Consider the following 12961-nt stretch of genomic DNA (forward strand, 5'->3'; position numbering starts at 1 on the left):
CAAATGTACGTGTAATTTATGGAACATGTGAACTTGTGATATTTTCACAAAATTAGATATCTTATATATATAACTTTTAAAATTGATTTAATATTATCTAGGAGCACCCATACTATAAAAATACGTGAGGGTGCACTTGGTTAAAACCTAAATAATTTATCAAAAGGAATAGGGATCAATTCCACTTAATGCATTTCTTACTTCCTCTTTTTTTCGAGTAGTGCACCCATAATAAAGAAATTTTAGATTCGCTTCTAATCAGTGTAATTCTACAAGTGAGATTTGTGAATTGTGGAGGATAGAGTATACGTTGACCTTATTGACCCCTAATTTCCTACCTCATGGAGGTAAAAAGATGGTTTGTGAAAGACCAAGTACTCATGCGGTTAGACTTACTAATAACTTTAAATTAAACCTTAAAGTCTAGCTCTGTCTCTCACCTTCGAACTTTCAACTCAAATACAACAAACCAAACTAATTCTAATAAAAAATACGATGATAAAAAAACAAATCAATAAAACCCTAAAATATTGATCTACTTTTAAAGTCAGCCGTAAGTCGTTCACACATAAAAGTGAATAATGCCTGAATAGAGGATTTATTGATGAGGATACTTGTTAATTCAAATTCAAAAAAGAAAAAAAATGTGTCATGACACCTACTGAACACACCCAAAAATATTAAAAAATATTCTCTCATTTGCATATTAATTAACCGTAGCATTTTTTACCCTGTATAGTTCATTACATTTCTAGGTCCTTTTCTTTTAATTCTGTTTAATTTTTTACAATATAAAGGGGCAAAAAAATGAAAATAGGAAAAGTCATTAATGTATTATGGCAAAGACATTGTTAATTGGGATACTTTTAAAAATTGGCAGATCAACACAATACTTTGCAGTTTGCACTCATGTAGTTTTATTGACACTCTTATTACCAATTTTTTTAAACAATATCTATATACCAGTATTTACATGCCCAAATAAATAATGTGACTACCTTGTACGTGTAATTTATGGGCCACGTGAACTTGTGATATTTTCACAAAATTAGATATTTTATATATATATATATATATATATATATATAATTTTAGAATTGATTAATATTATCTAGTAGCACCCATACTGTAAAAATACTTGAGGGTACACTCGGTTAAAAGCTTAATAATTTATCAAAAGGAATAGGGATCAATTCCACTTAATGCATTTCTTACCTCCCCTTTTTTTTTTCCAGTAGTGCACTCATAATAAAGAAATTTTAGATTCGGGATCAATGTAATCCTACCAGTGAGGTTTGTGAATTATAGAGGATAGAGTATACATTAACCTTATCGGCCCTAATTTCCTACCTCATGGAGGTAAATGATGGTTTATGAAAGACCACGTACTCATGCAGTTAAATTTACTAATGACTTTAAATTAAACCTTAAGGTCTAGCTCTATCTCTCACCTTTCGAACTTTCAACTCAAATACAACAAACCAAACAAATTCTAATAAAAAATACAATAATAAAAAAACAAATCAATAAAACCCTAAAATATTGATCTACTTTTAAAGTCAGTCGTCAGCCATTCACACATAAAAATAAAAAGTGAATAATGCCTGAATAGAGGATTTATTGATGAGGATACTTGTTAATTCAAATTCAAAAAAATAAAAAAATGTGTCATGACACCTTTTCATTTGCATGGTTTCTATGAGGAACAAACTAATTAAGTGGTGTTGCTTCTTTTTTTCTTTTTGTTGTTTGTTTTGGGCATTTGGGTTGGCTGCCAGATAGGCAAAAATGTCTGTGAGCAAACTTTAGCCGGGTGGCGAGAGACACCCCTGTTCCGCTGCATGCAACCGCACATTTGGCGCCAACTTTACTTAATACCTCAATTACCCTTCTATGTCTTTTTCTCAATTATACTCTTTCTATTATCCTGTCATATTTTGGTTCATGACTTAAATACCCTTTTTTGAATAATTATTAATATCTATATATACTATTTGATTAAGTTGATATAGTTATTATTAAATGTGGTCTCTAAATATACTCGATCCTAATAGGACTTGATCTCCAAGATGTAGGTTGAATTAAATATTCCCCTTGTTAGGACACTCACCGTGAACAATGAATAATTATTTCTTTCTTAGTGACTTAAATGATCTTCATCATTTTTGTATTTGCTTTATTTATATATTTAATTTCTAATACACTTATTTAATTTGAGTTGTGAATTTATTAAAAATAATCTTTCTACTTTCACAAAATATGACTAAAACGATACACACATTACTTTCTTCAGATCTCACATATTGAATTATACATTATTATATATATATGATACAAGCATTACATATAAAAAATTTAATATAAAAACAATATAAGAATAGACTTCAAAATTTGAATTAAGTGCGAGGAAATGGGGTTAATGCCAAGGTTAAAAATGTCAAATGAAAGGTGAAGATTCTCAAAGGCGCTTCAATCGCCACGTGACAAGATTCTCTTAGGCTGGTTTTTGTTATTCCACCCTGCCAATGCCCCTTATATAATTAAGTAGCAGTAATTCCCAGTAAACACTAATTAGCAGAGAGAGAGTGAAACATCTTTGGTGTTCATGTGCTTTCTCCGCACATGAAAATGTACCAAATATTTTCACTTTTCTCAACACGCATATAAAACAATATTTTATTTTTTCTTGTAAGTTTTAATTAAAAATTCGAGAGTTCTGATTGAATTCGGTGATGGATGATAGTGAACCGATTTCTTCGAGGTATTTTCCGGCAGATCGGAGTTTCTTCCTCTGTTTCTGAAGCTATCGGTTACGACTGGTTCAGGTGTCGGAGATTTAATCAATGCATTGAGAAAAACTCGCAATCGGAACTTCGAAATCTGATTTAATCGAAACTTGAAGCTGCTCCGGGGAGTTGTATCAGCATTGTATGTTTGCAGGTATATTTAATTTTCGGATTGACAAAAAAATCTGTTTCTTCCTGCTCTTTGTGGTAGATTTTTGGATTAAAAGTTGGAGGCAAGAGCTTCTCACCTCATTATTCGAACTGGAAATGTACTAAATTTTCCCCTTTTGCAGACGCATTGACTTTTAGCAGAGGAAATTGATTCCATTTCTCCTAAGATTTCCAATAGAGACGATTAATCGGAGTGATCACAGTTTCTTCCTCGTTCTGCTGATCTCTGTTCAACGTGATGATTTGATTTATGCGAAAATTTGATGGCATTTTGGTTTCTCTGTTCCGGCGGATTTTGGAATCTGATTTGATCAACTCAGAGGTCGTGAAAACCCAGAAGTCGTGTAGAATTGTATGCGATCGTTGAATCAATCATAAAAAAATTCCAGGTAATTATTTATTTATATTTTGCTTCATGCTAGTATATTTAAATTTTTCTTTCCACATAAAAAAAAAAGATTATTTCTAAGTATCACTGATATATTAAAGATATAATTACAGTTCAATATTTTTGAGTGATCTATTTTATAAAATAGACTATAGGTTTGCCTTGTGAATCATTTAAGTTTTTTTTTTAAAATTGAGGTAAGGGGTTATAACGTGAGAATTGAGTCCTCATCAGAGTTTAAATAGTCAATCAACTGAGCTATTAAAATTTCTCACGAATCATTTAGATATATAAATAATTTTTGTATATTTGGTCTAGCGCCGAAATGAAAAAAACAATATTAAATTGTCATATTTTTCAGTATGGACTTGGTACATTGAATTGTTCAGAAATGACAAAATCTGTTTTTTTTAGAAGTTTGTTCTTATTGGTCTTGTGGTCAATATTATGAGTAAATGTTGATGGAGTTGTTCTTCTTAAATGCTGATATAGTTTGTTAGTAGATGGTTCACTTCATTAACACGTATAACATACAGTAGCTCCTTTTAATGCTTTTATTTATGTGCCATGCTTTGGAGTAAAATTGAATTTAAATTTTACTATATAGTTTTACTGATTTAAAAGAACGCTAATTTCCTTTTCGATACCTTTTTAAAAGAAGAAAAGGAAATCATAATTATAGGGCTAGAGTAGAATCTACTTTTGAAGCATTAATGAGCGTTATTTCCTAAGTAGTTGAACTGCAATCATAATTGCAAGCCGCAAGGTGTTTAAACTTTAAAACGCCATAATAAAGTGACAAATTAAGAGTTTAATTTTTTTTAATATTTATATATTCATGGAATTTTCATTTTATTAGATCACATATAATTTCATATATTAACCAAACTTACCTATATAAATATCTTTTAAATGATCTGATATGTGACCATTGACCCATAGTTTAAAGTTGATTGATAGCAGAAAGTTTATATAATCGACTCGAACTAATTTGAATTGAGACATAATTATTTTGTATGTTTCTTGTAGAAGTTACGTGAGCATTATTTGTTCCCCTAACGTAATGTAATTGCTAAACCATTTTAGTTGGCAAGTTTTCTCCGAGAGATATCGATACTATTTTCTTTGATTTTCCGTTGTTTAAATCGTCTGTCTCTGTCAGGTAAAGCAGGGATTGTTGAGTAAGATAAATTAAGTTAGAATTATGGATGAGATACAAATTGGACAAGTAAAAGAAAATAGAAGAAATATTAATTAACTTGCCGAGAACTTTCTGGTAGTAGGTGTTCTTTAATAAGGAGCCTCTTTTTTAGTTTATGGTTTTCAAGTTGTCACTACTTTCCAAATTAAGGTTGTTCACGGTTACGTTTTAAATTGTTTCAAATTTATTGAATAAATTGATATTTATTTGAGTTTGATTTCAACTTTTGAGAAATCAATGATATTTAATTTGGTTTTTAAAGAAACATATCAAATCATGTCGATAAATATAATTATATTGTATGAAACACAATATATTAATTTTATCAAAAACTGACCTAAATCGAACTATGAACACCACTACTTCCCAATGTTCATTCATATATAAAGGGAAAAGGAATACATTTGTAACATTATTACTCCGTCGGTGTTATATTACTTATCCACATTACTAAAAATATTTTGTCACAAATTAATTATTTATTTAAAATCAAGATAGAATTTATTTATTTTCATTTTGCCCTTAAAATTAATTATTTTTGCAAGTTTAAAGAATATTGATCACCTACACAAATAGTTCTAAAATATTCCACTATTACTTACTACTAATATTTTTCGTATACACAATTAGTCAAAATAGTGATTAATGAGTGTATATTTAGTATTGATGAATAAGACACACAAATAAAATATACCAAAAAAGCTAAATAGTAAAGGTATGTTACTTATCATATTTTTAAAAACAAGTACTAAAAAGAAAGTAAACAAGGTGTATTAATAGGAGCATAGAAAATACAGTTCGAATGTGAACATATTTAATTAAGGTGGTAGGGAAATTTATGGAGCTATTAAACTGTACACTTACCCAAACCCAATGACGATAACTCCGAGGATACAGTAATTTAAAGATCGATATGGTCAAAGAAGGAGTTAGAAATTAGGAGTGACATATATTCCCATACCCAAACTTCAATTTCTATTTTCTTATCAAACCACTTATGTGTCATCCTCATCTCAACTCTCAATAAATACTTTTCATGGGCTCCTCCTCCTTTCGTTTTATATTACTTCGTCTATATTGATCTGACATCTTTTAAATGGATATTGATAAATAATCTTTAATTAATATCCTTAAATATATTTCTTACTGGCAACATTTCAGTAATATTCTATGAATTGAAACAAATAAGGGTATAAATTTGAAAAAAATATTATTATTTTTATTTTTATTTTTAAAGAAAAAGTTAAATATTTTTAAAACAAATTTAGTTTGTAAATCCTACCATCTAGTAAGTATCCAACATAGATCTAGGAATAGTTAGGTTTATTCCAACATCCCTCACCGCCCCCCCACGTGCCCATTTTTTCTCCTTAGACTAATTCATCACCTAGTATACAAAATTCAACGCCATCGTTCTTTTCATGAAAGATTGGAGCTCAAATTTGTTTCCATTGTTGAAGTTTAATACTGATCTTCTTCTTCGACATTAAAACTGAGGGATTCTACAATAGAAATCGACAGCAAAATTATGCTTATTATGTCATATTCATAGCTGGGGACAAATCTTTGTTCTTTACAAAGGTAAGTACCTAGTTACTCTTTCGTGTGAACTTCACAAGGATAATGTAGTATCCACACGCATGATGCAACAGCGACATGGATACCTAATTACTCTCTCTGTCTCAAATTATTTGTCGTGTTTCTAGTTTACACATTCCTTAAGATGAAATTTTGGTTATTTATGTCTAGTTATATACTAATACTTCTGGTAATTTTTTCAAATTTGTTCTCCACACACGTAAGATCTCTCGTAAGACTTCTAGTAAGTCAAATTTTGGTTTACAAATATGAAACGGTTGTAAATTCCAAGGAGGAACATTAATTGGTATTGAACTCTCTACTAGGAGTACTATATTATTGTTTCATTATAGGTCGGTCCAATTACTGTTATGCCCATATCCTTTTGATAGAACAGGCAAGCTAAGTAAGGATAAACTAGTCATGTTCAAATTCCTTTTTAATTTGTGCTTTGCGGTTGTTAAACAGAATCATCCTTTATGTGTTCGTTGTGCACAAAGCATACTTTTGTCATGAATAGCTTATTTATAAAGACTCATCTCATTTACTGTTTAGAATTCAACAAGCCTCTAACAGACCTTCTTACTTATCTCTCCTTGATTTCTTCTTCTAATGTATAGGTTTTAGCCTAGGTTGCTACAACAAGTGATCAAGTCTCTCGGCGATTAATCATGGCGTGTAGTTGTATATCCATAATGAATACTCCTATGAACAGAACCTCTAAAGATTCCTGGATGGAGCAAGACAACTTTCGGAGGTCATTTCCGAGCAAAGGGACTCGTGAAAAAGCTCAAATGAGAAGATCCTATTCCGATAACCACCTGTCTTGTCGTGCTAATCGTATCCAGAGTTTAGAAACTCATCCAAAATTGAAGAGTAGTCGTTCTACAGGAGGTCCCTTTAAAATTCAGTTGTCAAGTTCGTTCCTCCCTGATTCTCTTCGGTCATTCCTGTTTGATATCGAGACCAGTAAGGATATTAACATAGACGATGTTATCTTCGAGAGTGGTCATGATCATGATCATGATGATGACAACGAAGGGATAGAGACTGAGGAAGAGACAAGAAGGTCCAATTGGATTCGAAGGCTCATGGAGCTAAAGAGAAATTGGATAGAGAAACAGAAGGATGATGATGCAGAGATACGTGAAGACAACCTGGAGAATAGTGGTGAAGACTGCGAGGAGGAAGGTTGTGAAGTAGACTATGAGGATGACAATGAGGAAGCTGACGAGATGAACATTGATAGAGAATCATTCTCCAGGTTGTTAAGGCGAGTTTCATGGTCAGACTCCAAGCTTTTCTCTAAGCTGGCATTCTTATGCAACATGGCTTATGTTATTCCCGAGATCAAGGTTTGTTCACTTATCCAGGACATACATAAGGTTTTTTGTGCATATTTTTCTTTTTCTGGAAGTCTGATTGCTAATCCCACCATGATAGCCAATTATCCTGTCATAGCCCTTTGTAAAACAAGCTAGGTAGATTTCCCTGGGAAACCATATCCTGTGCTCAACAAAGGGCTTCCAGTACAGTCCCAAACACCTGCCTTAGGTGATCTTAAATAAGGTCACCATGGCTGTGCATCGATAAATTAGCCATGTAATCAAAGAGGGACCTAGAACAATTCAAGCCTCTCAATCAACATAATTAGTTAGTATCTATTTCAATTATTCTCATCAAGTCTAATAATTGAAAATCATTCGTCCAATATGCAGGCCAGGGATTTAGAAAGATGCTATGGTCTGGACTTTGTAACATCTTCCTTGGTGAAAAAAGCAGAAGCTATGGCTATCAAAGCCAAGTTCGACAAGGATTCAATTCGTGTGCCAGTTCCATCATCAGATAATTCAGCAGATAAAACAGAGGAAATTGAGCATAAGCGTCTACCTCCGCCATTAGTTGCTTATGATATAGCAGCTTCGGCAGCATCTTATGTCCAATCCCGTGCTAAGGGCCTATTATCAGTTGGCAGTGAGTCCAAATTGGTAGTTGATGATGCGACCTTGAAAGCTAACAAAGGGTGCTCAGCAGATGAAAAAGACAACTCTTCCCAAAGAGTATACAAGTCAGAGATGGCTGCATATGTAGCTGCATCAACAATGACAACAATGGTTGCTGCTGATGAGAAACAAAAACTGGAGGCTGCGAGGGACCTTCAATCACTTCAATCCTCACCTTGCGAATGGTTTATTTGTGATGACTTTACCACATATACTCGCTGTTTTGTTATTCAGGTAATTCCTTTCTAGTAAACTTGACGACAAACAATGGAACATGAAAAAGTGTAGTGAAATAGCACAACTCAAATAAACAATTGAATCTGCAATCGAAGTGGGACACTGAAAAAGAAACTCTCCGTTTCATTTTATATGACAGTGTTTGACTTACCACGAAATTTAAGAAAAAAAGGAGTTTTGGAATTTGTGATCTTAAACAGGCCACATTCCAATGGCTATAAAAAAATGTCATATTAAGAGTGAAATGGAAAGTTTAAAGTTAAACTATTTCCAAATATGGAAAGGTGCCGTTCTTTTTTGGAATGGATTGAAAAGGAAAAGTGTCATATAAATTTAACGAGTGTGGATATTATTCACGTTCATCCAGATTGACAAGTTATCCATGTGTGAACTGCAGGGATCAGACTCATTGGCTTCATGGAAGGCAAATCTCTTCTTTGAACCCTGCAAATTTGAGGTAGGCATCACAAGTGACTCTCTGTAATCTTGTTTTTATAATTATGGGAAAGATGAACTGAATCAGCAACTAATAATTTCATTGTCACAGGAAATGGATGTGTTGGTCCATCGAGGAATTTATGAAGCTGCAAAAGGAATTTATGACCAATTCATGCCAGAGATAATGGAGCATCTGCAGAGGTTTGGCAACAAGGCAAAGTTTCAGTTTACTGGCCATTCTCTTGGAGGAAGCCTCTCACTTCTGGTCAACTTAATGCTGCTAACTCGGAAGGTCGTCAAACCATCCTCTCTTCTACCAGTTGTCACTTTTGGATCACCATTTGTGTTCTGTGGTGGTCAAAAGGTGCTCAATGATTTGGGTTTAGATGAGAATCATGTGCAGAGTGTGATGATGCATAGAGACATTGTTCCGCGGGCATTTTCATGCAACTACCCAAACCATGTGGCCCAAGTCCTCAAACGTTTAAATCGTACATTCAGATCCCATCCTTGTCTGAATAAGAATGTGAGTACACACACTCATACATTGTTTCTAGATTTAAAATTTTGAAGCTACTTCAAACCCCATCTAATACATAGAAGAACCAAGTTTTACAACTCAATGTTACTTCTAGCTTTGTGTAACAATCTAACCCACCTTGGGACACGTGCTTATTCTTGCAGAAACTTCTATACTCTCCAATGGGAAAGATATTCATCATCCAGCCTGATGAGAAGTCATCTGCCCCTCACCCTCTGCTTCCTCCAGGCAGTGACATTTATTCCCTAGACAGCACCAGTTGTGCATTTACTAGGAGAGCTCTCAGAGTCTTTTTGAATTCTCCACACCCATTAGAGATTCTAAGTGTCCCTACAGCATATGGTTCTGGTGGTACAATCCTCAGAGACCATGACTCGAGCAATTATCTGAAGGCTGTGAACAACATTATAAGGCAACGCACAAAACTACTTGTCCGGAGAGTAAGAAAACAGAGGAACCTGATTTGGCCGTTATTGGCTTCACAATCTCCACATGCATGGAGCCATGAGCGTGACATAGAAGATAGAGGAATATTAAGAAAGGAAATAATGTCAAGCGTTTGATTTCCTAGTGAGAATTCATACCCCCTCCAGTGAGCCTTCTCATGCCCCAGACCTGCCAAATTATAAATCTATTACAAAAGCTCAACCTCATTTGAGAATTGTTCTACCCAATTAGAACCTATAAGTTATCCTGCAACCTATGATCTTTAGGGAACTATAAGAGGGAGAGATGGTTCAGCCTATTATAATTTATATGAAGACTGTCAATGTACCTTGTAGCAACAAAGCACATAAGCAAAGGAGCTTGGTTTGACTACTTTGGTGCATGATATCAGTAGCCATACTTTGGAAAAGAAGAATGGATATAGTAATTACTGAAATTACAAGAGGGAGTACATGAAATGTTGTCAAATTATATCATCTTCTATATAGTCTACCGAGTCAAAACACCTTTTCAAGTAATTGTATCATGGAAATAGTTGTGTTTATAGTGTAAATAAAGTGTCAACTTGTGACTTGTGAAGTCTTACTTGAAAACTAGTGAGAAGAATTTCGTAAGCTCCTCTCATCATACACACAGTATGGGATCACCACAGGTTCATAATGCTCTCCTCATCACAAGTCACAACCAAGAAGCTATACTAAAGTGTCCTACATTGTTCAGCGTTGTTTCAAGTACCCAATGTGAACACTGCATCCATACAAAGCACAGACGTGTTACTGTTATAGAAACCCACACTCCTTTCAGAAATGAAAAGAGAACGTTTCAAGAGTTTGTCAAAGTGCACAACAGATTCAAAAGGTGATGTCTGTATCTGTATAATTTTATATTTATGAGAAGCAGTGCTCTCTTTCAAGTTTCAATTGTCACTCCCTGTTTGATTGAGAACTACACTGGCAGACCATATACAACTTGTACATTTATAGTAGTTATTTTCTTGTTGCTTTGATAATGATTTACTTCACCTATCAAAAGATAAACTACCGGCAGCCAAAAGTGTCATAAACAAGGTAAAATCACAAGTCCAACAACAACAACATACCCAGTGAAGTGAAATCCACAAGTGGGGTCTAGAAAAGTAGAATGTACGGGCTATAACCTAAACACAAGCAACAACTGGTGGAATTACAATTCTAAATGAACAAAAAAGTAGTTGTCCACCAACAGTCATATTCTATTTGACTTGGGACAAATTTGAAAAGACATATTACCTATTTTTACAAAGTAAAGTAAACAAACAAAGATTAGCTATTCAACCTGGAAATTTTTCATCTTATTCCTTCTTCTCATCTTCCTCAACCTCCACTTGCCTATACAAGACTGTAAGGTATTTTTCCTGTAGCTTAGCTACTTGAAAGGCATCAAGAATGGTGGTAGGGCTTCTCATAACCACGATAGGCTTTAATATCTGGCTTCAATCCTGAAATAAAGCAGGACAAGTAGAACGTCTCCTGTAAAGGCAGAAATCATGGCGGACATGGCCTCCGCAAACCTTTCTAGGTATTTTTCAACATCCATATCTCCGCTCTGTTCAACACTGTTAAATTTGCGCATTACGTCCATGGGTTCAGCACCAAACCGTTGACAAATGTCCACACAGAACTTCTCCCAAGTAATTACTGACTCTCCATGCCCCGAAACATAGCATTCGTACCAGTATTCAGCTTTCCCCTTAATGTTCAGTGACACATACTCCATTTTCAGATGATCTGGAATCTGGCAAAGCTTAAAGCAGCTGTTGCATCGCCTTATCCAGAACCTTATGTTTTCAAAGTCAAATTCCGGGAATTTAAGTTTTAATTTTGGGGGTTTGTATGGAGCATCCATGATTGAGTGGAATGTGGAGGTGAGCTGGTTGTGCTCTGTTTCAAGCTTATCAAGTCGCTGCTTGTTGTCGGCAACAAACGACTGAAGCTGCAACTCCATTCGCTTAATGCCCTCCTTCACTCCTTTGAGTTTTTGGTCAATATCAGCCGTGGCAGATTTTTTGGAAAAGATAAGCTCAAATGAGCTAGGGTTTTGATCTGTGAATAAAGGAGCGTACGGGTATTTGTAGCACTGATCAGTTAAGAGCATGGCCGGGTGTATATTCCATGCACTATGCTAACAAACTCACACACGACAATTACACTGCCCAGTGCCCACTATAATCGTACCCTTTTCCTAATGGGACAATAAACTACCCTAAGAATGCAAAGTTATTAACTAAAAAATGAGACTCGACCAAATAGCCATTCCTTTTTGAGTTTTCCCATTTTACTGTTTTTTTTCAGAAACTCCATTATTCTCAAGCTAAGAAATTTCAAGAATTAACTAGTCTCGGGAAGTTTACCGTTATTGTCAAAAAGATACGTCAAATCTATTAAAATATTATTTAATCTTATCATATATATATTATATATATTATTATAAGTGGGAAGATTTTAAGTTCAAAATTGAATTACGAAAATGCCCTTCACTTATTTTTTAATTAAAATAATTTAAAATGAAATCAATAATTACAATTAAAATAGAAAAATTGCATGGTTAAGATGTTACAACTTATCATTTTCTACTTCTTGATGACTTTAATTGTCAATTATTATTATTATTATATTAGATAATTATTCCGTCAAATAAACCCAAAAGCCGCTAATGTTTTCAAATTAACAAAACTCAACAGCCGAGTCCTTTGTGTACTTTATACACTTCCTTTCTTCCTGTTCTCTCTCCAATTCTCATCCTTTACAACAAGTCTTCAATTCATCATTTACAAATGATGTATATGTGAGTACTTATACTGAAAAGTTGGAATTTACTCATGATCCATGACTACTTTCTTTCAATAAATATAGTACGTACTCTTTATTAAATAACCAATGTGTGATGTGCTCTTATTTTCTCTCCTTTTCAGGGTATACACACTATAATTCTCAATTGATATTTTGTCGACATAGCTATTGTGTGCAAGGTATCATCTCTTGTGTTACAAGTTTTCAATTTACCTCTCTTTTTGCCAATTTGAAGGTAAAATTAAGATTGTGAAGAGGAACACGAGTTCTGCAACATGACTGTGAAGTTTTAAAGACTGATTTGTTCAAATAGCATGAATATTGGATGAAAGGTTGAAGTCAT

The 12961-nt window shown here is 33.8% G+C and overlaps 1 protein-coding gene across 2 annotated transcripts; it reads left to right on the forward strand.

Moving 5' to 3' along the window:
* The first annotated feature begins 2537 nt into the window (after positions 1-2537).
* LOC102605002 (uncharacterized) lies at positions 2538-10710 on the forward strand. Of its 2 annotated transcripts, XM_006339630.2 has the most exons (7): positions 2538-2940; positions 3080-3346; positions 6745-7479; positions 7843-8361; positions 8762-8821; positions 8912-9328; positions 9487-10710. In XM_006339630.2, exons 3-7 carry the CDS (start codon positions 6796-6798, stop codon positions 9904-9906), a joined length of 2100 nt encoding a protein of 699 aa, XP_006339692.1. In that variant the 5' UTR covers positions 2538-2940; positions 3080-3346; positions 6745-6795; the 3' UTR covers positions 9907-10710. The 2 variants fall into 2 exon arrangements, with proteins under 2 accessions (XP_006339692.1, XP_015167755.1); XM_015312269.1 differs by lacking the exons at positions 2538-2940; positions 3080-3346 and adding an exon at positions 5878-6127.
* The last annotated feature ends 2251 nt before the right edge of the window (positions 10711-12961 follow it).

This window comes from Solanum tuberosum, unplaced genomic scaffold (genome assembly GCF_000226075.1).
Source record: "Solanum tuberosum cultivar DM 1-3 516 R44 unplaced genomic scaffold, SolTub_3.0 scf00010, whole genome shotgun sequence".
NCBI lineage: Eukaryota > Viridiplantae > Streptophyta > Magnoliopsida > Solanales > Solanaceae > Solanum > Solanum tuberosum.

Coding starts and splice junctions, on each gene's coding strand:
- LOC102605002 (XM_006339630.2), top strand. CDS start 6,796: ATGGCGTGTAGTTGTATATCCATAATGAATACTCCTATGAACAGAACC. Junction 8,362..8,761: donor CTCGCTGTTTTGTTATTCAG/GTAATTCCTTTC, acceptor TGTGAACTGCAG/GGATCAGACTCATTGGCTTC. Junction 8,822..8,911: donor TTGAACCCTGCAAATTTGAG/GTAGGCATCACA, acceptor TCATTGTCACAG/GAAATGGATGTGTTGGTCCA.